The 26,267-nt window shown below is 44.9% G+C and overlaps 1 protein-coding gene across 3 annotated transcripts in view; it reads right to left on the bottom strand.

The window, feature by feature from the left end:
* The window catches only part of DGKH (diacylglycerol kinase eta), a 681,607-nt gene that overhangs the window by 349,428 nt on the left and 305,912 nt on the right, over positions 1-26,267 (bottom strand). For all 3 annotated transcript variants that reach the window (XM_078657279.1, XM_078657278.1, XM_078657277.1), the window contains exon 3: positions 17,623-17,703. In XM_078657279.1, coding sequence (XP_078513405.1) covers positions 17,623-17,703 — 81 coding nt within the window. The remainder of the gene's footprint in view (positions 1-17,622; positions 17,704-26,267) is intronic.

Genomic DNA, 26,267 nt, shown 5'->3' with positions numbered 1-26,267 from the left:
TACCATCTAGGATACACGGTTTGAGGGAAACTGAATGCATCAGCTGCCAACTCTTGGTACTTCTTCAAAAGTTGCCTCACGCCTTTTTTGGGGGGGGGTCAAAACATACCCGTGTAGTTTTGCACCCAAATTTTCGCACACATAAATATACTGATTTCCACAAAGTTAATTGGCTGCAATGAAGGATACAATGTAAAGGTCATTGTAGTGACCGGCTGGTCACGGTCTAGTGTTTATAAATAATGTGTTTCCACCAGCCACTCCTCTCGGGCTGGCTTCCACACTCACTCCACACCCATCCATCCATCACAAGTGTCACCGGTCAGATGACTCTGCTAATAAAAGGGGCCGGGCGCACTTGTCCGTGGCCAGTTCCAGACCATACCACCATGTGTCTCTGCGTGAGGGCCTCGGGCCCTACCTATTACAGTCAGGGCACTTTCATCCCTCTGTGCCTCGAAGATGCCTTGTTCATGGACTCAGAGTTGAACGCAGGGCTGCGTTCTTACCATGCTACTGAAAAAATGGTTGAGGCTGATCTAGCGCCAGTAGATTCCACCTGCAAAAGAGTGTCCCATGCAGTGTAAGACTGGCCTAATGGGCAGACAGGCTGTGCCCGATGGGTTGCTCCCACAGGTCAGTGTATGGGCAGCTTTTTAGCAGTTTGTGGGCCTGTTTCATGTTCTACAGGGATGTTTTTTACTGCCGATTTTCCTGAAATTAATACACACATTGCCTGCACCAAGCAGTCTGCTTTCTTCTATACCCTGCAAAACACCTATACAGCATGTTGTCTTCAGAAGTATAAAACTGCCCCAATTTGCAAATATGGGCCTCTTTTTTAGCTTTCTGCTTCACTAATTGGTGACACACTAATTTTGGTGCCAAGCCCATTTCCTGGTCCGGTCCAACCCTGGCCCCATGATCCATAAACCTCTAATTTGAATTCTGCATCTCAGCAATCAAACCAGAAACCTGGTTTCTACCCAAGTCCCCCCATTCATGAACTGCCTTCATGAGTGAGGTCAGCAACTAATCTAGGTGCGCATAGAGGATATGTGGCTATTTTTTCTTCTTTGTCCATTTGGGTGGATGACGTTTTCGCCAACCTCATCACCCAAGAACATTTATAGGACTGAGCTTTCATCTCCGCTGGTTTCCAAGGTGACTTGTGAGCGTTTGCCATGTAGTAATATAATGATTTTTCTCGAAAACACATGTCTAAAATTTACCCGTTAAACTCTTGCCCTTGACACAAGCTGCCGTGCTGCTATGCAAGAACTGAAGGGCTAAAGTTGTGACTTTTAGAAACAGGCTAGAAGGCGATTGTTTCAGCACTGCTGCTCAGTTTGACGTTCCCTAACTCATCCCATCGCAGGCCATGCCATTTTACGTGCATTTATCATATGTAAATTGACCTCAATTGTTCGGTACAAAGCAAATCAATATAAATTGTTTCAGATGCTTCTAGTAAATCCTATCAAGACTTTAATGGCTTTTACCGTCTTATAACAGTATGTGGCAATCAGTTTGTGGCAGCAGATAATCATTCATTCCCTATCCTCGATGGCAGCTAATTTTTGTTCCCTATTGTCTAGTGCCTCAAGTTTCTTGCTCTAGATACACAATTTTATACTGCAAGGCCCAGATTTGTCCTAAATTTCTATTTTTTTCCAAGTCAACAGGAGGACCTGTACGTTTGTTGTGCTAGAGTTGCTTGCATACTTCCAAAAACCCTGCATAAAGTCCCTCATAAAGGCTCAGCTATGACTTTACCTAAGGACTGATCTTAGTACTCAAATGACCAACACCAGGGCCTCAACAATACTACCACTCCCCAGAATTTTGTCTCATGCCACCAACATTTTTGCTGCAATCCATGAGACTTCATGCATTACTCTTAAGTCTTGCCTACCAGATAGTGCAATCTCTCTGTTGGCGAAAATACCTATTGTCAGGTCACAGTGGGCTTAGAGCCTGCCCATTGTTTACCATTGGTTGGCTTTGCTGTCCCTCTCATTTGCTTTTCATTTGTTAGCTTGTGTGGGCTTATCTTCCTCTTCCTTGATATGCCCCCACGCCGGAGCAACAACATTACTCGTGTCTTTCCACTTCTTGCTTTTCAAGGACTACTTTTTCTTTTGGGTTAAGCACTCCATGAGAGTGCATGCGTTCTCCAGCTGTCACCCTCATGGGCTTCTTTCCCACGGCTGCACTCAGTTTTGCTCTCTGCTGTCCGTGTGCTTCTTCCCTGCCCCCTCCATGCTGCTCTTGCGTACTTCTCCCCTGCCTTGTTCTTCTCCTCCACCCACTCCACCTTGTTCTCTCTTGCCTGTTGCTCTGCCCCACCCCCACTATGTTAATTCCACCCCATGCCCTATGTCTTGCTTCCGCCACCCGTGCCCTCTGTGTTGTTCTCCCCTTCTTACGTCCTTGGTGATGCTTCCCTCATTTGTGCCCTCCGTATTGCTCCCCACCCACCTCAGCATCAACCACCCCCAAACACTTTAGCACAACATCTTTTCTAAATTCACTGGTCCAACTGCATAAATACAAAAAAGCCTGTAAGTCATTTTCTAGGTGCGCACATTCATGGTGCGCATGCCAAGAATATTATGTTTCCTTTCTTGGATTGTCTGTTACATATGTTAACAATAAGATGAATAACACTAACACCAGCAGAAACAATAACAATACTACTACTACTAGTGCTAGTCATAATAAATACTAGTAAAATAAAATGTTGCAGAACCTAAGTCTTCATTGCTCTATTAAAATACATTATTGTTATTCTCTTTATTAAACCTCACATGGTGAAGATGTTAAACCCTTCCCGTCCGGATTCAAAACCTGCACCCCACCTTAAACATAGATCACTGGAGAAAATGCATGAATCCACTAAATGACAACCATATATTCTGACTCTATTGTCCACTGTTTTATTATAAGATTCATATGTGAAGTTCACGTACAAACCAGGCAGAATACCATTTGTCTTTGATTGGAAAACCAAGTTAAATAACATGTGCCAACAACCATCATTCTTTCAGGCTTAAATAAGTAAATATATTTGATAAAATCCCTAAATTATAATGTAATTTTCTACAGGAAAGAGAAACCCGAATAAGCCTCTTAGATTACCATCAACAGGAAAACTAAAATAATTTCCATATTCCTTACCAATTTAAAAGTTAAGACAGTGTTCATGTTTTATGCAATATACTCTAAACAAACATTTGTGTAATGTTAGACAAACTGTCCTGCAAGTAGTTAAAATGGTCTTGTGTAATGCAAAGGTAAAGATTGAGGTACATGAAATTATAAAGTAACACGTCTTAGCTTCACAAAATGTTTCAGCCTATCAAATTTCGTTTTAAAGCAAAAATTCCTGCATTGAAAGCTAGGCATACGATTTTGCCTACAAATTTGTCTGCAAACAACCGTTTGATTGGATTTTAGTGTGCAACTTTGTACATTTTGCACACACAAAGGATGAGTCAAAAAATAATTAGGGCATTTAACATAATATATTTCCAGTAACGATGGGTGCAGAATTTCTAACTTTTCTTGTTTCATAAAATTCCAAACAGGACTATGGAAATGTTTGCAAGTCACGCGATACCTGCAAGATTCCAGTTCCCTCTCACTTACCTCTGGGCTAGGGATTGTCTGCAGTGCAAACAATCTGCAGAAGTGTGTAAGGCAGAGTTGTGCATTTCGTCTTGTAAACCTTTTCGAATGCCAGACGGTCATTCCTCTTTATATAGGTATTTTTATATTTACCTGAGGTATCATGCCTAGCGTGACGTAGGCATATAACAATAATGACATAAAAATAAGTAAATTAATGAATAAAGAACTATGTAATTTTTGTATTTGTGGGTTAAGACATTTGAAGAAATAATTGATTCATAAAGAACAAAATCAATAAAAAAAAAAAAATTGCTTAACCCGATCTCTCACTGGCAGAAGTCGCTTTGCACGGTTATAACAAGCAGTAATCTATATTTCAAGATTTTAGAGAAAACCTTTCAATTCCTTAAAATGGGGGGCAGGATTGTGGGGGGCAAGAAGTGGGGCTGTAGCGTGACCCATCCTATTTGCAAAAAGCAATTGGGATTATTTGTGAATGCCCACAAATTTACAACGGTTTGCTTTCCCCAACTTTTCCTGTGTCCATTACCATGGGCCCACCACCGATTATTCCACTTATTAAGTACATTTTCTAATATAGAAAATTCTTTCAATTTAGCAGATTTTCTTCAGTGATAAGTAAAATCTGAGATTTTGTGATCGAGATTTAAGAATTATGACCATTAATTTCCTCGTTAGGTGTTGTACCTCTAATAAAATTGGAACCAAAACATGCAATAAAACGAACTACCAGTAGGGCTTCATGAACAGCAAGAAAAACAGCTTAATTGATAGATAGATATATTTATACTGATTTAAATATAAATGAAAAAGGAAACAGAATTTATGATGAAAACACATGCTTTGCACCTTTGTGAAAGGCATAACGCGTTTATTCAAAGCTAGCCGCAGCTGTTATGAATTGCACAGTGCAATGTCTCTATACTTGGAGAGACTGAGAAAAATGGCCAAATATAGACTTTCTTTAAATCAAAAGAAATGTGAGGAGCCATTTCAGGAAACAGCAGAACGTCATGCTACAAGGACTTCAGGATACCTAGTTATTAGCATGGATTTGAATAGTTTAGTGTGGGGTTGAATCAACTGTGAACGTTTAATTTATACTAAAATTAGACAATAATTAGAATGGCTAAATGAGGAAAATTAAGTCAGTGGTTATTGTTTCTGGAGATCATGTCTGGTTTTATAAAAGGTCTTAGGTTATTAATCGCATAGTTCACTGCAAGTTGAAGGGAGCTATATCACTGTCGTCCTGGTATTCTGAGAATTATCATAATAGACGTATACAAGCTGCCGGCTCCACAGTCATGCAAACCCAGAATCTGTGTGAGACGATAGCGAACATACTCTAGAAAGAGTCTTAATATACGCCTAGCTGTTTCAATATTAGATTTCATTTACCTACAGTGGCATTTCCTAGCAAGTATGCCTGCAATAGATGCACCTGAGCCTACAGCAAGGAGATACGTACATTTCATGTATATCTTTCAATTGCCCAAATTATTACAAATTAATCTGGTCTTCAAAAACCATAAGTCCTCTGAAACCAATTGATACTCCCTCGCTCCTTTCAATGTCTTGTTAACTTTTTATGACAACGTTACTGGCCTTATAAAGGTGGGAGAATCAATAAATGCAGGGGTTCCATCAGCTGCTGGCCCCAATTCTTCAAAACTACAGATGTACCAATGCCAACCTAAGTTATCCCTGGGTCAATGTTCATCAGGGCAGAGCTGGCCATTCTGCTACTCTGGCATTATCCTATGGGCTGCAGGCTGGAGGGGGGGGGGGCTGTCCGCAAAGCTGGGTCAGCTACCATGACCCAACAAAGATCTTCCCTGTAGCCCCCTTTCTAGTCTATCGGTCCTGAATGTAGGGAAGGTTTAGACATTTTTTGTAGGGTTGGTTCTGGTTTCTATGGCGCAGCTATTAGTACAGCTAAACTCCAGTCTTGACACTTACACATGTTAAAAGGGTCATGATGAGGTCAGGCCACTTCCAGCTTATAAAGTACCTTCTAATTATACTATAAAATAAGTGCAATCCTGAAGACTCCTTTGAGCTTATGGTCCAGGCCAAAAGATCTCTTGTGTGTCTCTTTTGGAGCCCCAGGGAAGTGAACCCTATTAAAAGCATCTGAGTAGACAAATAACTTAAAATGCAGACATAAGAAATACCCCCATTAACAGTAACTACCAAGGCTTGTTATATAGACATTCAAATTATATTAGATGTACAAACAAGGGGATGCACAACAATAATGTAAAAGCATAATAGAGATTATTAACAAATTGAAACTATGAGGTAGGGCATGGTTGACGTGCAAGATATGTAGTTTCGGTGGTAAATCTGATACCGACAACAACTCAGGAGGCCACAGACATCTGTAGATCGGTTAGCCTATGTACTGCATGAACGCCATAGTCATCTTTCAAGCACAAAGTTATCTGATGCACAATCAACCATGATAGCTACTATATCACAGCAATATGCTTCTGACCACAAAGATATCACTCACATTCCTAGACAAAATATTGGTCCCAAAGCCTGATAAAGACACCAAGCCTGCAACATACCAACTGGAACCATGCAGCCTCTTGGTTTACCCTAGGAGTCAGCAGACCTACACAGATGGAAGCCCAATGTCTCATCTTAGCTTCCATGTAGAATATTTTAAAAATCCACAAACTTAATTTTACAACTAGGTTGTACATTTAGTTAATTCAATCAGCCATCTTGCAGGCGGCACGGACAAGCGGTCCTACGCAGTTCGAGAACGCTGCTGTGAACTTTTATCCGGACTTTTCCCAGTCGGTCCAGAAGCAACGAATGGGATTTCAAGGGGTGAAACGGCGGCTTAGAGACATGGAGTTGAAATACGCGATGTTGTTCCCGGCCCGACTGCGTGTTGAATACGATGATCGGACATTCTTTTTTGTCCGGCCTGAGGAAGCAAGTGATTGGTTGGACACTTTGCCAGCTCGCCGTGCTGTCCAGGACCACACTGGTGGCGCTGAGGGGGGCCTAATGGACCAAGAATGACGATGGTGTCTGTGTCCGGAATACTATTCACCGTGGACAGCTGTGGCTCACTGGCTTCTTTGATCGTTCCCTGTGTATCCTGGGAGGTAGCGGGGACGAAGGGACCCTTTCCTCCTCTGGGGTTTCTTTGTGTAGATTAGTTGTTGTTTTTTTGTATTGTTAGGGCGACAGGCACACTGCAAATTGGGGTGGCTTCCGAGTCTATGCAGGGGTGCAGGGTGGGGGGGAGTTGTGTTGGGAACATTGGGGGGAGGGAGGGAAATGTGTTGGGGTTGTTCGCTTTTTCTTTTTCAAGGCAACAAACTATTACTATTTCTGACATTGGTGTCGTGCTCGTTCTAGGATGGGAGTTTATCGTGGATTTGGATGGGGGTAGGGGGTTGAGGGTACTGTGCTGGAATGTGAATGGGTTGGCTGATCGGATAAAGAGAGGGGTGGTTATGCAGCTTTTGCGGCGCCTCTCGCCCGACGTTGTACTGCTACAAGAGACACACTTGATTGGGAATACTTGTTACGCTCTTAACAGACGGGGTTATCGTCTTGCTGCCCATTCTGGATTTACATCTAGTTCTAGAGGGGTGGGTATATTGCTTAAGACCTCACTCCCCCTCGAGGTTGATGATGTGGTTCTCGACGCCAGGGGTCGATATGTTGCACTTGTGGGGAGGTGGGAAGGAAGAACAGTTTCGTTGGTGTCGGTGTATGTTCCTCCGGGCCTACAATCCACAACTTTTGCAGACTTGGGGCGGATGGTTTTCGGTCTCCCGGAGGGTGTTCTGATCTTAGGTGGTGATTTTAACTCCGTCGTCTCCGGCAGAGCGAATCGCTATCCACCCAGATACCTTACTGCTGCGCAATCCTGGTTGGGTGACTTTCTGGAGACATTGGGGCTTGTGGATTGCTGGAGGCTTATGCATCCAGAGCAGACACAGTTTACCTTCCACTCGGGAGCACATGGTAGTCTTTCTAGATTGGATTATATCCTGGTTCCGGCTGCCCTGTCCCCTTCGATTGGAGAGATTAGACACCTGGCTCGGGGTATATCAGACCATTCCCCTCTCTGGTTTCATCTTAATCTGAACACAGGCGCTGAAGGGAGGGTAGCCCCGATTAACCCCTGATATCTTCTTAACCCCAAAACCCGCACTGAATTGATTAAATCATTAGATTTGTATTTTGCTGAAAACGTGGGTTCCGTGTCCTCGCCTGTTTCGCTGTGGGAAGCTTTCAAGACTTATCATGGGACAGGCATTGTCTTTGATTGTGTGTGCCAAGAAATGTAAAAATGAGGCAATTGTTCGTCTCGAGGCAGAAATTACTGAATTAGAGACTGCATTGGAGCGAGATGTAACTCGAGACGCATTGCATATTCTCCACCTTAAGCAATTAGAATATAAAACTTTGGTTACTGATGCGGCCAAGATGATGAGTAGGGAACAGCAGGGACGGTTGTATGATGTGGGCGACAAAGCAGGAAAATTGATTGACTGGCTGGATAGAAAGGAGAGAGCGAGTCGTGTGGTTCCTGTGATTGAGAAATTGGATGGTGTGCGTGTGACAGACCCTGTTGAAATTGTTGAATACTTTGCCGATTATTTCCGAGAGGTGTATACCTCGGTGTCCGACAGGCCCGAGGAGGATTCTCAGTCGTTACTTAAACATATCGTACTGCCTTGTTTGTCAGAGTCAGATCGGGACTGTTTGGATGCCGCACCCTCGGTGGATGAGGTAGCTCTTGCGATGCGCTCTCTTCGCTCCGGCAAGGCATTGGGTCCCAATGGCCTTCCTATCGAATTGTATAAGCTACGCCCTGATACGCTGGCACCTTATCTTCGAGATATGTTTTTGGCTGCGCGAGAAAATGGCTCCCTCCCTCGGGATCAGCTTCTTGCGACCATTGTGGTAATCCACAAGGAGGGTAAGCCACGGGATCGCTGCGCGTCTTACAGACCTATTTCGCTCTTAAATGCGGAGCCTAAGATTCTTGCCAAGTTACTCGCTAATCGTCTGATTACGGTGATCAGCGACCTGATTCATCCGGATCAGTCGGGCTTTATCCCTCATCGTAACACGGCATTGAATTTGCGACGTTTTCATGGTGTTCTCGCGAGGGCCCCGACGTTGCGCGAACCGGCCATCTTGGCATCCTTGGACGCCACGATGGCCTTTGACACAATCGAATGGTCGTATCTTTGGGCCGCACTCGCCAAGTTTGGTTTTGGTGCTGGCTTTATTAGTTGGGTCAAACTCCTGTATGAAACGCCACTGGCGCAGGTAGTGGTTAATGGTCGGGTCTCCATGCCTTTTGCTCTTGGGAGGGGCACGCGGCAGGGTTGTCCGTTATCCCCGCTTCTCTTTGCTCTTGCGTTGGAGCCACTCGCTGCTTGGTTACGATGGGAACCCTCAATGAAGGGTATACGTTGGACTCCGGACTTTGAAGATCGTATCTCCTTGTACGCGGATGATATTTTATTGTACCTCACATCTCCCCAAAAATCGCTTAACGTGTTGTTCGACGTGCTTAACTCCTTTGGGAAGACCTCTGGCTTTGTTATTAACTGGTCAAAATCCTATATTTATGTGCTCGCGGATGGTGTCCCTCGTTTACCGCGGGGCTGCCCCATCCGGGTGTCGCAGTCTGGTTTTGACTACTTGGGTGTGTTTATCTCGCTGGACCCGGCGGTTCGCTATGAACGCAACCTACTCCCCCCACTCCAACGGTTGCGCTCGGATGTAGTGCGCTGGCGTAGATTACCGTTGTCTCCTTTGGGGCGTGCGGCCCTTTTTAAAATGATGTCCTTACCGCGCTTTCTATATGCACTTCAAAACAGTTTTGATGTGATCCCGTCAAAATATTTTCAGGAGGTAGAATCCTTGCAGAGGCAATTGACATGGGACGGATGTTCACGCATCGCTCTTCCGAAATTAACACTTGCCTGGTATGATGGCGGCATAGCGCTTCCGGATATTCGAAGGTATTATTGGGCTTCCCAACTTGCTGCCATCAACCATGGGATGTATGGTCCGGCACTGAATCCAGCATTTGAAATGGATCGGTGGCTGCTCCCAGGAGGTGACTACAACAGGGCGCTTTACTCGGGATCCTCCCGTTGACGACTTTCGGGACCTACCGCTATAGCCGTGCGTGTATGGCATAGCGCGACTGCAGCTATGGGTTGGAGCGATGGACTAACCGGCGCTACTCCGCTTTATGCCTCCGCAAAATTGGGTTGTCTATGGCAGACAAAGGGGTTGGACAAATGGGACACAATCGGTATTAGTAAAGTGCGTGATCTTTGGGTTAAAGGAGGGGTGAAGACCTTTTCGGACTTACAAGTGGAATATCAGCTGAGTGACAGGGAATTTTTTCGTTATGTTCAAATACACCATGCCTTGAATTTTGTGTTTCCTGTGGGTAGTGACATTCCAGAATCCTCCCCACTCGAAGATCGTATATTGGATGGTCATGTGCCGGATAGTACCATCTCATTGTTTTATAAAAAGTTGATTAATGACCGATCGAGTTTGCTTGATCGCCTTCGGGACACCTGGATTGCTGATGGTATTGAACTAGATGATGAGGACTGGCAATCCACGATCTCCTCTCCCAGGGAGGTTGCCATTCCGGCCCGCCTCCGCCTGGTCCAACTTAAGATCCTCCATCGAATCTATGTCACCGGCCCCCGTCTGATCCATATGGGATATTCCGCGGATGGCTTATGTATGCGTGGTTGTAGTCTCCTTGGCACCTATCTTCATATAATCTGGGAATGCCCTGAGGTGGTACGTTTTTGGAATCGTATACATGATGTGATGAGTGAAGTGACGGGAGTTGTGATGATGCCAGAAGCCCGGCAATGTCTGTTGAACGTGTGGGGTCCAAATGATTATGATGTGTCGCAACTTCGATGGGTGACTCTTGCCAATATGATAGCCAAACGAGATATTGCACAATTGTGGGGGTCCCAGAGGCCACCTACAGTGACTGCCTGGAAAGAGAGTATGGACTGGTGCATGTTCAGAGAGAAAACGGTGTATATAGCAAGAGGTAGGCCCAGAAAATGGGGGAAGATTTGGAATCAGTGGAACTCATACCGGGGAGATATATGTACGCCCCCACTAGTAGAGATTCATAGTCCTTCTCAATCGCCCTGACCTGCATTCCTGCTATGCTGTGGTATATTGTACTGTTTATATGCAATTTCGCCTTCGGCCCCCCCCCCCCTTATCTGTATTTGACGAATTTTGTCTCCTGTTGTCATATATCTCCCGTCCTCTTCGAGCACATGCCTAATGGCTGTACTATCACCATATTGCCTTGTTTGTTTGTTGATGTGTTTTTTCTGTTTTATGTAATAAAAAGTTACAAAAAAAAAATAAATAAATGTAATTCAACCGCTACATTAGGTGAACTCATCCTAGCTTGGATGCTGTAAAAATGTTGATATATAACGGCTGAACCACTTACAAAATCATCAATAGCCGTTGCTGGCTCAGGACATTGCAGGTATGTTAAAATATATTAGTAGAAGAGCTCTTTTATATATTGGTTTAGTTCTTACACAAGACTCTTGGCAAATGGGGTTGTGTCTACAACGTCACCAGGGTTCCGTTTGTGTTCTTGCATCCGGTACATAAATACCCAACAAAGGACTGTCTAATTTGATGTAGGTACATAGCCTCTCAAGTCAACTATTGGAAATATCCCCAAACCCTCTACAACAATATATATGAGTTTCATGACTTTGTGGGTTTTTCACAGTTACTACAAGGGCCAATGGAATCTGTAGTGCTACAGCCAACGTTCCATTGAACGACGTAATAATTCTCACCTCTCTGAAAGGGTCATGCCTGGCCTATTCAGAATTGGATACTCGTTCCAATAAAGCAACTAAGTGCTGTAAGTTACTGCTCTTTGGATGAGATTCCTTCCAGAGGTCCCTGAGGTTGTAGCTTTCAATGCTTCTATATGCTTTTTTACTCTGTTACAAGAACCATTGTTGTAATGGTTCTTGTAACAGAGTAAAAAAGCATATAGAAGCATCTTCAGAGTAATACTGATTATGGTGTAGGTGAATCAGCAACACTACCTGTGGCTGCCTTGGAACATATCTTGTCTTGCAGTAGAATATGATAAATGTTAGACTTAAGCCGATAACTAGAAAAGAAAATACCCTATCTGTGACAAAACAACAAGTTCTGAGAGAACTCGCAAGACTTTAAAAATAGCAAGGTCCCAGTCAAAATCTAAATTATTAGACAAGGTGCAAAATATGTTACAGCAGTTACGTAATCTACTTAATTATCGAGGCATATTAACCAAACACACAATTGACCTAAAGACGCTAATACAATTGTCTCAGAACTGTTGTTTTTCCACGTGGCCCATTTAGAGCACATAAGAAAGGGAAATGACAATTTTTTTTTATTTGAACCTATACTATGCTAATGGCAGACACCTATTAGAAGGACACAGGAGTAGGTTCCGTAGCAATAAGATAAAGAAAGATAGCATTGGGAAGGCAATGGCCGAAACAAGCAGGTTTATTAAGGCCTGATACCCAAAGCAAGCAATGTAGAATACATGAGGTCTGACCTAACTGGTGGCTCGCACGTCATAGAAACATGACTGGAGAAATCTGGAAATGCTGCTTCCATCCTAATGAAATGTGTATGCACAATCAAAATAAGGGATATCCTGCATAGAAAATGGTAATGGGAGATAAAGAAGTTACAACATTTAGCAATGGTGGTTTTTGTAGTAGCTTTTCCAACATCTAAGCCTCATAGCCAGGAGAAAGTATGTCCCTGGTTTTGTACATACAGGTGCTCGGGTCATACTGGACATCAATGTTGCATAACACTTCCTTAGACAAACAGGACCCGAGGTGTAAGAAAAAGGCTGGGCAAATAGTCTAGATTAAGCAGGTGAATACTATGTCATTTTAAAAGTGTGTAGGGTTTTCACTGTGGATGTAATGGCAAGGAGGAATGTTCTTATACAAGAAAGCAGCTTCATGCCTCAGAAGTCGATCTACTCCAAGGGCATGTGAACCATGAGTGATAGGGCAAGGCTGATGTGTCCACATAGCCAGAATGCTTTTATTACAGGCAACAAATGTTTCAAGCCAATCAGTTTAAGTTTGTTGGCTTTGCAGGAGGTAGAAAATAATGCAGAATGCCTATTTTTGTAGGCTTTGTAGCTGGGAAGTAGACAAAAGTATTTGTTTTTACTACAGCTTACATCACAAGGGTGATTCGCTGTGTATTTCTGAATTATGTCTAATGACAGCGTATATATCTAATCTGGAGACCTGGTGCCTTTGTCGCAGAAAGCTCCATAACTAGACAGCTGTTTCACTAAAGTAATCGAGTATTTATTCATTATAAAAATAATACTCATAGATGGAACCAGGTTGTGAGCTCCGTCATCTATTTCCGGACATCATGTTGGGTTCAAATGAAGAGCATGGGAAGGGCAACCAAAGGGTTAAAGCTATGCTTACACCCTCTCCCATGCAGAACAACGAAGAGCCTGCTTTTGGGGGAAACCAATCGGAAGCGGCCGGGACCTAGAAAGGAGACTCTCGCTAGAAGAGGTGCGGAGTGCGGAAGAAGAGAGAAGAAACGGAGACCCGGGAGACGCCGAGGAGAAGGACCGGAAGAATTCCCAGTGGCCGAAAGGAGTTGAGGAAAGCACGGAGGCAGAAATCCAGGCAAGGAAGGAGGCCACCATTGATGATGAACCTGAGGTCTGGAGTGAACATTGGTGGAAGTTCGAGGAGACGCCTGTTTGCCGCTGCAACACAGGAGAGTTAAGGCTTCGGCGGTAAGTGGACAGAACGGGTTAAGGGGGGGCCTGCGGATACTGCAACAAGGTGGGAGGGATTGATCACTGAAGAGTGGGTAGAGAGGGACACGAGGCGCGAGTCAGATAAATACCGTCAGGAAGAGCCACAAGAGTAGTATTGGCTCTAACCAAAAGTGATATTATTGGTTTTCTTTGTTTTCTCCTCAAGTAATTTTGTTTGTGGATCGTTGTGATTGAATGGGGCTCACGAGAGGGACAAATACCCTTAAAAAACGATGGAGTGCCACCATAAAAGAAGGGCAATTGGGTTTAGAGCAGATTAACTCTGCCTAGAAAGGAGGACATCCTTGCCCTTACGTTCATTAAAAAGTTTCAGTTTCCCCCACTCCCTGCCCTCAATTTGAACACGGATACAATAAAAAGTGTCTAAAGCACAGTTCCCATTCAGTGTGGTGATGGTTATTGAAAAGAAGCTCTTTCTCTTTCTTGAGTATCCTCGGAGAGCCATCCAGAGGATGAAGACTATACTGCAAGAAGAAGACGACTCCATCCCAACAACCTGGAAGATCTCAATCCCGCTGTTTAAACTCACAAAGATCTCAATAAAAGCCACCATTTGAGAATCGTGTATGGCCTCTTAGATTCTGTTTCCACCCATCCTTCCGACAAATACTTAAAATGCTGTAATGCCCAAACACCCCTGGGTAGGAAGTCTTGTTAGTGTCTTGTTCCCCTCAGAATATAAAAATGGTAATTGTTTCTTGTTCCCCTCAGAATATAAAAATGGTAATTGTTTCAGTCTGTTATCCTCTGGATTCTCCTAGCGTGCAAATTATCTATTCGTCCAACTTACTGAAGCTCTGATCATTACTTATAACTATTACTTGTTCTGGCCTATTTCAATTTACAGACTGATAATCCTGAAGCCACACAACACATTCTTTCACCGAAGATCTGTTGGGTATTCATTTTTGACCATCTGGTTGATTCTGCTACTCACTCTGCCAGCCACATTCTTGCCTTGTGGTTTGTAAATGGACTTACAGATTCTATGAGTGTCTTTCCCCCCTTCAATGTTTTAAACATCTGGTTATACTTTATATAGAGATGCCCAAATACACTGCTGTGAAGGTGGCAGATAAGTACATTTGTCCGATTTGTAAATCGCCTATTCCATCAGCAATTCACAAAGCCCTGCAATCTCTTCAGAGTGACGGCCCTCCTATGGGGTTTCATGCTTTTTTATTATTTTCTTGGCAACACTTGATGTGGAAGCCCCATATAAATTCAGAATAAATGGTTGAATGCAGAAATCCTCGATGAGAAAGGTAAATTGTGCAGGGATTCATTTGCTAGGTCACTACTACTAGAATGGCAGTAGAACATATTGATCAGAAGAGTTTCAAGGTACGGCCGCAGGCTGGATGCTTTGTCAGGTCTGGTTGGGGGTATTTTATTCCTTATAATATATAGCTCATTAGTCTTGAGTGTTGTCATTTAAGCTTCTCCAGTTGGAAAGATGCTATAGTTACCAAGCAGGCATATGTTGTCATGTTTGCATTTTCAGCCAGACATGGCTTTTCACCAACAGTATTTTACATGCAAGGATTTTTTTAACCAAATTAGCCATTTTAAAATTCTAAACTACTAGTCGCAGACTGCAAATAGTTTTTATTAGAGAATAAAATCATGACAGGCTTAAATTGTCACATTAAAAATGTGTACCTTAGAATCTACTAAGGAGAAGGAGAAGCAATATAAATCAATTCTAGCCAAAATGTAAAGCTGATTCACAGTTGGAAAAAAATGAAATAAGTTTTTAAAATAACATATTCCAGAGTGATTGTTTGGGATAGGTACCTTGACTTTACAAAGTACAGCTACGCTGCTCTGCCCTGGATTGTGAGATGTATTGTTTACAATAAAGGGCCTTACGCCCGCCCATTGCTTCCCATTTGTTGTCTTCAGTGTCGCTCTTGTTTGCTGTCTCCTAATTGGCAAGAGCAGACCAAGCATCTCTTCTGTTCCTTTTTGTGGGGCACGGACCAACCACAGATTGATTCAACTTAATTAGTTCCCGTCCGTTGCTCGTGCTATGATTCAGGCACTATTTCTTCTTTATCCTCCTACCCATTCCTTCCCTGGTTGCTGCCCCCATCTGTTGCTCCCTCCCCCACACCTCCCTTGTACTGCTTTTCCCCTCTCTTGTTGTTGCTGCTCCTACCCTCCTCTCAAGCACCTCCCTAGTGTTGTTTCCCCCACCCGTTTGTTTCGGTTTTTAACATATTGCACAGTAGTGCTGGCTGCTTTGCAAAATGGCTAAAAAGAAAACGCTATGAAGCGGTTAATCCTAGCAGCATCATAGAGCTTTTTTTTTCTTGACTTCAAGCAATGTTGCACAGCAGCTTGTGCTGCTGTGCAACATGTCTAAAAAAACTATTGGCAAAGCCTATAATTCTTGCATAGGCGAAACCTATTGGCTTTGCCAATGCTTGTTTTTTTATTTTAGAACGCAGCCACTGAATCTTGCCACTTATTGCTGGGCATGCTGCTGCTTGTCTATCAGTGCGAGGTAGGGGTGTAAAATACTCTCCTGGGCCAGGAAAGACGTGTTGATGCCGAAAGAATTATTTTAGGGAGGCGGAAACACTGAGAACTTGCGAAGAAGTTGCACTGACGGATGAACACAGGCTCTTAGAGCTGGAACAAGTAAAAATTTAATTTTCCCTGCCTCTGGCGCATTGATAATTTGTTTGAGCAGTCACACACATTTTTCTTTCTCATCTTCTGATGGAAGAAGGCCACCCACGGGGAGCTGTCATGAATTTTAGGCCGCTATGATATAACTAATCGCTTGTGGAAACTATTACTACTTAGTAGTGCTCCAAATTTTGTAATATACATGTACGTTCTGACATCAGAACTCATTTGTAATGAGAACACAAATGATGGGAGGTTATCAAGAAATTATTAACTCTTTTATATAATACACTACAGAAAACGTTTGTGAGCAGGGTTGACGGCCATACAAAGGAAAAGAGCCATTGTAAACACATTAAATCTTATTGATTGGGAAATAAAGAAAAATTAGAAACACTTATATTTTGGTACATATGTTATGGCAGAAGATGAACTGCAGAAATATTGAGATTTACGAATGTCACCAGGAGGAACAAGGGAAGATAAAACAATTTATTTTTATCCCATTTATTATTCTCAGAATGACGCATGGCTGAGGTGGCTTTGCCATGTTTTGAACTCATATCACTGTACATCTAACTGGCGCACACTGAAGTCGCTGAGCCACCCTCACAGGTTTAAGGCTAATTAAAAAGTCAGCTCGGGCGACGACCAGGGAGTCAGCTCGGGCAATGATCTCAGAGTTTACTTTTTGCCATATAAAAAGGTTGATGTCATCACATAAGAAATTTCTGTATTACTCAAATCCATAGAGAAAATATTGGTTCAGACATTTAGAAATGACTTTGCCCTTTAATGGGTTATTGAAACAATCTCATCTGCTACCAAGCTAGAAAAGTTGGAGAGTTCCACGAACAGACTGTTGGGCCCAGAATTCATTCATAGTTACTTACAAGAGATGTGACAAACAGATATTTGTAAACACATTTTGGCGAAAAAAATCATCATATAAAAAAAAAAATCTTCACTTTCAGTGGCAACAGGTTCACAGCACCTTTTAATGAGAATTTAATCAGCCCAATACACCCCACATACATAGAACAGGTTTATATCAAAGAAAACCTCCAACTTGTTTTGGTTCAGAGTTGAAAAAGGAAGCACTCTGGACTTCTTCATTGGAATTATTACCAAGAGTAACTAAGATAAAACAAATTGGAATGTACAAAATGCAAAAGACACCCATTCTCCTTCCACCAAAGTATTTTAAACAATAATGAGTTGACCACTAAGCCCAGTTCGAATGGCTTCAATGCAAGCCTGTGTTGATAGGCATTTTATGGATCCATAAAAGATTTATGATGCGTAAAAATGGGGGGGGGGGGGTAAACCATAACACACTGAATGGATATCATCTATGATTTAAGTACTAATCCATCAATTGCCTCTAAGTCATGCTTATCAAATGAACATCATACCGTGAAGCTGTTGTTGACATTTTTTGTGCTTGATTCTGCTACACTGGCATCCGACAGATCCACTTCATCAAAAATTAGAGACTATAAATGGAAGAGAACACAAACATATTACAAACCAGAACTATATGTTCACTGAAAAACACTCACACAGTAGAATTATTTGCACAAGCTCTACGTGTAGCATTAAAAAATTAAAGATGGGCAACTAGGAAATGTAACCCAAATTACACAACCTGTCCAAAGATGTTTGTCTTGTTTTCAAATATTACTCAATCAACAAGTGAAAACATCACAAAATGTGTGAGAGGGAGTAGTAAATGGAAAGAAGGAAAAGAGCAAGCGGGAAGTAAGAAAGTTACTGTGCAGAGGGCTCAAACTGATGAAGACTGAGCAAAACATGGTATGAGGAAATTGCATTGTTCTGCATCAAAGCATTCAAATCTCGAAGGCTCCAGCTGGATTACATACAAAGTTTTGCCTTTACTAAGGCAAGAGTACTGGGCGAGTCACAATGTAATTTTAGCTAGGGGTTTTGGAACCCCATCCATTGGCATTTTGGCTTGTCAGTGCTTCGGCTAACTCCACTTCCTGTGCTGGCCCATCAAGGATCCGTAGCTTTAAATCAGGTGAAAGGAAGAGACAGGGGGTTTCAGGCAGTCGGAGATGTGCAGTGAGAATTATTCAGCCTGGAGACTTCCCACTCAGGCACGGTATCCCCAAAACTGCGGTACAACAGCAATCCAAATCACAAGCATTAGAGAACTTGGCTGATGGTAGGAAAAGGTTGGGAGAGATTTCAAGGGCGGTGTCTTCCTCTGGAAAGAATAATCATGGGGGGCAGTGCAACTGTGGGGGGCCTCCCAAATAAAAGATATGACAGTGCTGTAAGTGAAATGAAAAAGGCGGGAGGACTCAAAAAGGGACGTGGACAATAAGTCTATCACCCAGCTGGTATTTGGGCAACTCACTGAGTTTTCTTTTATTGCATCCACACATTTCACACAATTAATACAAACATCTAAACCAACCCAGACCTATTAGCTTTGCTAATGCTTGTAGGCTGTATCAGATAAATGAGTACCAGTGATTTTGTTTTGAATAATTAGAAATGAAAATGCGAGACTGTTTTAAACATTCATAAGATCTGTGAAAGGGGTAGTCCTCTTCAGAGTTCCTTAGTCACTCTGTTCTCCCCTTCTCAGCACTTTCCTCCACAGTTTCTCACTGTTAGACATTTTCACCATTTTGTCTCCCCACATCATTTTGAAATCACTCACCTGCACATCTCATACACCACCCTTTTCCTGTTTAGCACAATTTTTCACTCTTCTTCTGCGCTTGCTTCCAATCATCTCCTCCATATCAGTATTCTCTCTGCCATACACAACAGAATACATTGTAGGGGCAGTCCCTCCCTAAAGGCTGTAAGTGCCCTCTTTCTGCATGGTTGCCCCCACTTTTTACTGAATTGCTGATGTACTTTGACTGAGTGTGCCCTGGGCTCCTGCTAATCAGGTACCCAGGGGCCTATGTTCCTTCCCTAAACCTGCATTGAAGCCTAAACCCAATTGGCATCTCTGGCCACAGGTCAGCACCTGGTAAATGGTACCACAGGTACCCGGGGCATTGTGACCAGAGAAGGCCTCTAAGGGCTGCAGCACTTATTGTGCCACCCTTAGAAGTCCTGTGCCCTGACACTCACACACTGCCTTTGCAGGCTGCGTGTCTTGGTGCAGAGCAAAGTGAAGAGTCGACAGTGCACCCATCTCTGGGTGCCATGCCTACAACCCACTGCCCTGGCATTAGTCAGTCACCCCTCTAGCTGGGTGCACTATACCAGTGGTGAGGGTACAGGTGCATGAGCCATGTACTCCTACAGTGTCTAAGTCCATTCTTAGACATTGTAAGTGCAGTGCTGCCATTAAGAGTATATGGTGCTGGGAGTTTGTCATTACATTAAACCCACACTGATGCCAGTGTGGGATTTAATGAAAATGCACACAGAGGGCATCTTAGAGATGCCCCCTGAAAACTAACCTACCACTAGTGTCCAGGCTGAGCGGCTGCTTTCAGCTGCCACCATCAGACATGTTTCTGGACCCCCGGGTTGAGAGCCTGCTGCTCTTTGGGGCCTGAAACAATGCACATCCAGGGACGAGGTGCCAAGCCTCCTCCCCCAGGATGGGCAGAATTCACAAAGGGGAAGCTTCAAAGATTTGTCGCCTTTGTGAGCTTCCCCAAGCCACTTGCTGCTCTCAGCAACTGGTCCCCACCTGTCTGACCCCCACTTTGGGCGGAAAAAATAAGTGAGAAATAGAGTTGTGCCCACCTCTGCCAACTCCACCCCTCAGGTGGGGAGGCAAGATGCAGTACAACTCTCAGTCCACGCCATCTTGAAGATGGGGGGACTCAGCCAACCAGGGGCAGGCTCAGGCCTCCCTCCCACTGGTTCCTGCCTTTTACCGAACTGTAACACCCCTAAATCTAGTATTTAGGGGCACCCGTGAATCTTGCTTCCTCAGATAAGAAGAAACTACAAGAAGAAGAAGACGAAGGACTGAACATCCGTGCAGCAGCTAACAATAGGAAGACGCCCACTGACTTGGCGCCAGCCCTACCGGCCTGTCTCCCCCTCGAACCTGCTCCCGCGAAATCCCAATGTGTCCTGTAGCCAGCAACCTCGAAAACCCCTGAGGACCTGCCTGCCTTCAACTACAAAGACCTGGTCTCCTGTGAACACCAGATTTGTTCATCTACAACCTCTGGCCTTGCACGGAAACTGCGAATCGGCACCACTCAGCACCCGCTGTCCATGGCCCAAGCTGGAGTGGGCAAACACCACGAGGAGGTAACCACGGCGATCCTGGCATGAGATCCGGGGACCCCTGACCTGCCTCAAGCCTCCAGCCGACGCCTGCAGTCTAAATCCAGAAGGCCCCCCTAACCGCGACCAGTAGCTGGTAAGAAGATCCGACCCCAAAGGGCACCCCTGCACCCAACCCCCCACAGCCTTGTGTGCCCAAACCGACTGTGCCTAACCAACCCCTAACTTCCCAACGTACCTCTCGAAGTGGTGGTCGCACCCAGAAGACATTCGTCCCCAAGCCTGCATTGTCTTTACAAACCAGAGGTTCTCCATTGAAAACAGGGCGTCCGACGTCAAAACAGCAACCTGCACCCGGCTGCCCTAGTGCCGCTAAGGGTGCACCTTTGATGCTACTTTGTTTCCCCATTTGCCCGGAGCTAAAGTTCAGGAGCTTTGCTCCCACAACCAAGTGGACTGCTAGTCAGCAGTCACCAACCGGAGACCCCTATCCTCCATTGGATAGCATCGGGCCTCAACACTCTGCACCCGGCCGCCCTAATGCCGCTGAGGGTGTAACTAGAGTGCATCCTTGACCCTGGGGGACACCCGAGTCTACCCCCAGAATCTCAACTCCCACTTCCAAATACTTACCTCAAACCCGATAACACTATTTTCCTCCATAGGATAACATTGACTGTTTTTCTGTGAAAAGTTTCTATGTGGAGTTTGAGAAACTAAAGAAATTCTTTAGCATTGCATAATCTAACAAAACAGATTTTACTTACCTGTTTTCAGGAAATGTCCCAGAGTAGTATCTAGGGATACTACTCTGTGTAAGCCTAGTCATCTCAAAAGTTACTTACCTGCTATTTTACTAAAAAGCCTATTCAAGTCTATGTACTGCATTTACTAAATATTCAATTTCTCTGCAGCCATACTCTAATCCAAACCAAAGTGAGTGCATACACAAGTATCATTCAAACTGTATTTCAATTGCATTATTACTGTAAAGGACTTATTGCCTACCTGTGCCAGGCTTGCTTGGTTCTAGAAAATAAAATAACTAAAAGAATATTTTTATACAAAAACAATTGGTCTGAAGTTCAGTCTTTGAGTGTGTGAATTCATTTGCTGACTGAGTGTGTACAACAAATGCTTAACACGTTCCTCTGATACTGCCTTACTGCTCGACCACACTACCACAAATAGAGAGTAAGGTTCTATCTAACTTTACCTCTGCCTACTTTTGGGGTTCCACTGGACTCTGTGCACACTATGCCTCACTTTGGTAGAGTATATACAGAGCCAGCTTCTTACACTGTACTTCAACCCAACCACACCCATCCTACGCAGGCGTCACTGGTCAGGTGACCCTGCTAATAAAAGAGGCTGGGTGCACCTGCCTGGGGCCAGTCACTCGTGTCCGAGTCATATTACAGCATGTGGGCTTAGGTCCCATAACACCACATTGGCAACGAGGTGGACTGGACCCTGCCTGCCGAGCATCCCGACCTTTAATCTGCTCACCTGCTCTGGGAGGGGTGTTGGGCATGGTCTGGGAGGAGAGGATGCTAGCACAAGCACAGTAGGCCTACCAGTGAGGAAGGTGAAGTGTGGGAAGCTGGCAGGTAGCATGTGAGGCCTTGTGGTGCTGCTCAGTGGGTGTGGCTCCTGCTGCCTTGTGGAGCCGAGGCAGTAAACCCATTACAGGCATAAAGAGCACCGCTAGTGGCTACCTACCACCACCATCGGTATGAAAGCAGACTGCCTCCTGCAGCAACCTGACAGAAACTGACGTGAAGACTAGCGCCGCAGCTGAAACAGAAGACTGCCAGGACAGATGAGGGACCCGTCCAGCAAGGTCAAGAGCCGGTGGAACTTCTTGAGTCTGATTTCTCCCAGGCAGGAGCTTTGTGGTCAAAGTGCTGCACCTTCAGGACACACATCACTGGTGCACAGCCAGCCCGCAGAAATTGTGGCGGATGAGGAGTTTCTGCCAGCCACACCTCCTCCTACACCGTGCTCAGGTGAAGGAAAGCTGCAAGAAGCGGCAGGGCGCCATTGGTTCAACCCACAGACAGGAGAATCAGAGGTGAACACCCCACAACACACATAGGTCCAAACCAAAGAACATGGGCTGGTGCACCAGCTGAGAGGGATGCCACCAGAAAAAATAAAATAAAGATGGTGACTTGGAACTCATTGGGGCACTAACAAGCACAGTAAAATAGGAATGCTCCAAGCACCTGCTCAACACTGGCAGAAAGGGAACCTAGATTGAAACGTGCAGTCTCTGCCCAGAAGCCACCTGCTCTCAGCTTCCACAAGGGGCCTGGCATAGACAAGTGCCGCACTGCCATCAGAACAGCCTTCTAACAGACGTCATGGCTGGTTGTGTTGCTACCCACACTCGAGAGCAATACTACTGTGCCAAGTCAATGTCTGCCAAGGATAAAAATAAAAGGAGCTGGGTGAGTAGGATCAGCATCGGGTTGGCTGAGAAGCACTACACTATGGACATGAGGTCGGAAGTGAAATTCTGGAAAGAGAGGCTCTATACTGCAGTGCAGCTAGTGCACCATCAGAGGGTGCACAGACACTGTACGGTGCACAGTATGGATGCGGTGCCATCAAGACACCCGAATACTTGACAGGCTACAACTCCCCCATCACAAAACTGCCCAGAGCCCCATGAGGTGGGCAGACAGGTGGGGGAGCCCAGAAACTCAAGGGAGTGCTCTGCCTTTGCTTACTCCTGATGAAGGAGTGGAGGTATCACTGAAGACACCCAGATCACGAGCCACCCCACAAAGCAACTGAGTCTCACCCTCCCTCAGCCAGGAACCATGGAGATGCCAAACTGATCAGCCAAGCCTGCCATGGGGACATGACCCCAAGCAGCAGGTGGTCCAGCCAAAGTAAGGCCAGACTGAAAGGAGGATGGGAGCACAGTGCACATGGGACCCTGCAGACACCAGGGCCCCATTGTTCTGAACAATAAAAGTACACTATACCACACTTATACTGACGGTGACTGAACTCTATGGGTCAAGGGGCAAGCACTGTGCCATCAAGAGAAGGGAAGCCAGGAACCTGGCTCCCCATTTTCCATGGAGCGGGAGCTCCAAGAAGGTACCTGAGGAGGAAACATAAGACGTGGCTCGATGCCACACTGAACAAGAAAAGAAGAGGACTGGATTAGAGCTTTCCCTGATTGCCACAAATCCTGACTCAAGCACCCCAAGGCCCTGTTGGCCGGTCCAAAAGTCGGTGCACACTGAGCACCCAGGGGAAAGAGAAGAGACATGAGGAACTAAAAGTCTAACCGCGGCAGTCAAAAAGAAGTTGCATGACGCAGCACCAAGATAAAGAAAGAAAAGTTGTGCAACGAGCAGCTGGTTCACACTGGGAGACCTATAGACCGACCACGACTAGAAAGAGAGAGGATCTGGTGGGACCAGGCCAGAAGTAGTCTCTGTGACTGCTCTTACCAATGACTGTGAGTTCATCTACTGGCACAAGTGAGCGTCTGATGTGAAGCGACAATGACTCAGTGAAAGCCCAGTGGGAGAACCAAAAGAAAGCTGCAAGTAAGACTGGACCGAGTCTCTGCCTCCAAGCTTCCCAGTGCAAGCGTCCAAACACAGTCTACAGCTGCCTAGACAACCAGTCATGCACACCAGGACATATGGATGCCCTACACAAACAGAAGACAGAGCACAGCAACCCACATAGTCGTGAGGCCACGATGGCTATCTGGTCACCCTTGCTTCAACTGTGCATGAACCAAGCAAAAATTCATGCAGCCATGAAGGCAAATTGTTAACACCTGTTGTAAATGTTCACCACACAATCAACACCAGTCCCTGTTAAGTGCATCACCACTCCTATCTATTTAGCATCTTACAATCCAACTGGAGTCTGATAACACCGAAACATCAAAGGTCATCAAGCACCCTTAGTACCCTAAAGCACCAATAAACCAGCAACTAGCTGCTCACATCCGCTACATCCTAATCCGGTCTTCTCCCATCTAACCCCTATAGTTGAACGAGTGACTATGCATTGGCTACTCGGTGGTCTTGCAGCGGCACACACGCAGCGTCAGTAGAGACCACATGCAGAACCGTGGCAACCCATCCAAGGGGCCTCCCAAAGCGAGAGATATACTTGATGTTGTTCTTTTAGTAATTACTAGTAGGTTGTGGTGCCTGTAAAGAGTTGGCTCTCTATATAGTGCACCAAAATGAGGTGCAGTGTGCAGAGTGTCCAGGCAAACCCCAAAGAAATTACAGAGGCACACATGACAGCCCAAATGCTCTCTTTCGTGGTGGTGTGAGCGAGCAGTTAGATACATCAGAGCATAGTGGTACGCATTTAACACACACCAAGCCAGTGAGACCACAATCAAAGAAATCAGACACCAATTTATAAAAAGAACACATACTTTTATATCAATTTAATTACCTTGGAATTGGGAAAGTACATATCAAACTATGGATGTTTAAATTTTTCAAAAATTGATATGGTACAATTTCTGGATCAGTAATTGTATTCTATGGAGAAAAACATATTGCATTTGGACACTTAGCAGTGACTTACGGGAGTGTTCTTCAAGACTAAAAGTGATCCAACGCAGCAGGCGGAGGAGAAGCAACACTGCAGGACGGGGAAAACAATACTGCAGGTGAGGGGAGAAGCAATACTGCAGGTTAGGGGAGAAGCAATGCTGCAGGTGAGGGGAGAAGCAATGCTGCAGGTGAGGGGAGAAGCAATGCTGCAGGTGAGGGGAGAAAATGGCAAAAAACACAGTTGATGGACAGAATGTAGAACAATGTCATACATTCACCCCAGTACAAGGATCTAGGCCTAAATCCGTCGTTTTTTTGCACTCCACACCACCCTGGGTTAGACACTGGCTATATGCAAATCAGCTCGGACCCTGTGCCTCATGGGAACAGTCCAGTCCGAACTACCAAGCCATGTCTTTCCCAGACCGGAATCAAGCATCCAAGGACCGGTTTCTGGCTATCAGCCTTCATCAGCCTGAATAGCTTGACTCCAGTGGTGTGGAGAGCCTGGGACTCACGTCTGAGCATACCCAGCCCACTCGGGGTGAAAATTGCAAAAAACACAGTTGATGGACAGAATGTAGAACAATGTCATACATTCACCCCAGTACAAGGATCTGGGCCTAAATCCATCGGTTTTTTGCACTCCACACCACCCTGGGTTAGACACTGGCTATATGCAAATCAGCTCTGACCCTGTGCCTCATGGGAACAGTCCAGTGCGAACTACCAAGCCAGGTCTTTCCCAGACCGGAATCAAGCATCCAAGGACCGGTTTCTGGCTATCAGCCTTCATCAGCCTGGATAGCTTGACTCCAGTGGTGTGGAGAGCCTGGGACTCACGTCTGAGCATACCCAGCCCGCACGGGGTGAAAATTGCAAAAAACACAGTTGATGGACAGAATGTAGAACAATGTCATACATTCACCCCAGTACAAGGATCTGGGCCTAAATCCATCGTTTTTTTGCACTCCACACCACCCTGGGTTAGACACTGGCTATATGCAAATCAGCAATGACCCTGTGCCTCATGGGAACAGTCCAGTCCGAACTACCAAGCCATGCCTTTCCCAGACCGGAATCAAGCATCCAAGGACCGGTTTCTGACTATCAGCCTTCATCAGCCTGGATAGCTTGACTCCAGTGGTGTGGAGAGCCTGGGACTCACGTCTGAGCATTCCCAGCCCACTCGGGGTGAAAATTGCAAAAAACACAGTTGATGGACAGAATGTAGAACAATGTCATACATTCACCCCAGTACAAGGATC

Source organism: Lissotriton helveticus, chromosome 8, assembly GCF_964261635.1.
Source record: "Lissotriton helveticus chromosome 8, aLisHel1.1, whole genome shotgun sequence".
In the NCBI taxonomy this organism is placed as follows: domain Eukaryota; kingdom Metazoa; phylum Chordata; class Amphibia; order Caudata; family Salamandridae; genus Lissotriton; species Lissotriton helveticus.
Note: the sequence above shows the minus strand (reverse complement) of the source record. Positions and strands in the feature narration are given on the sequence as shown.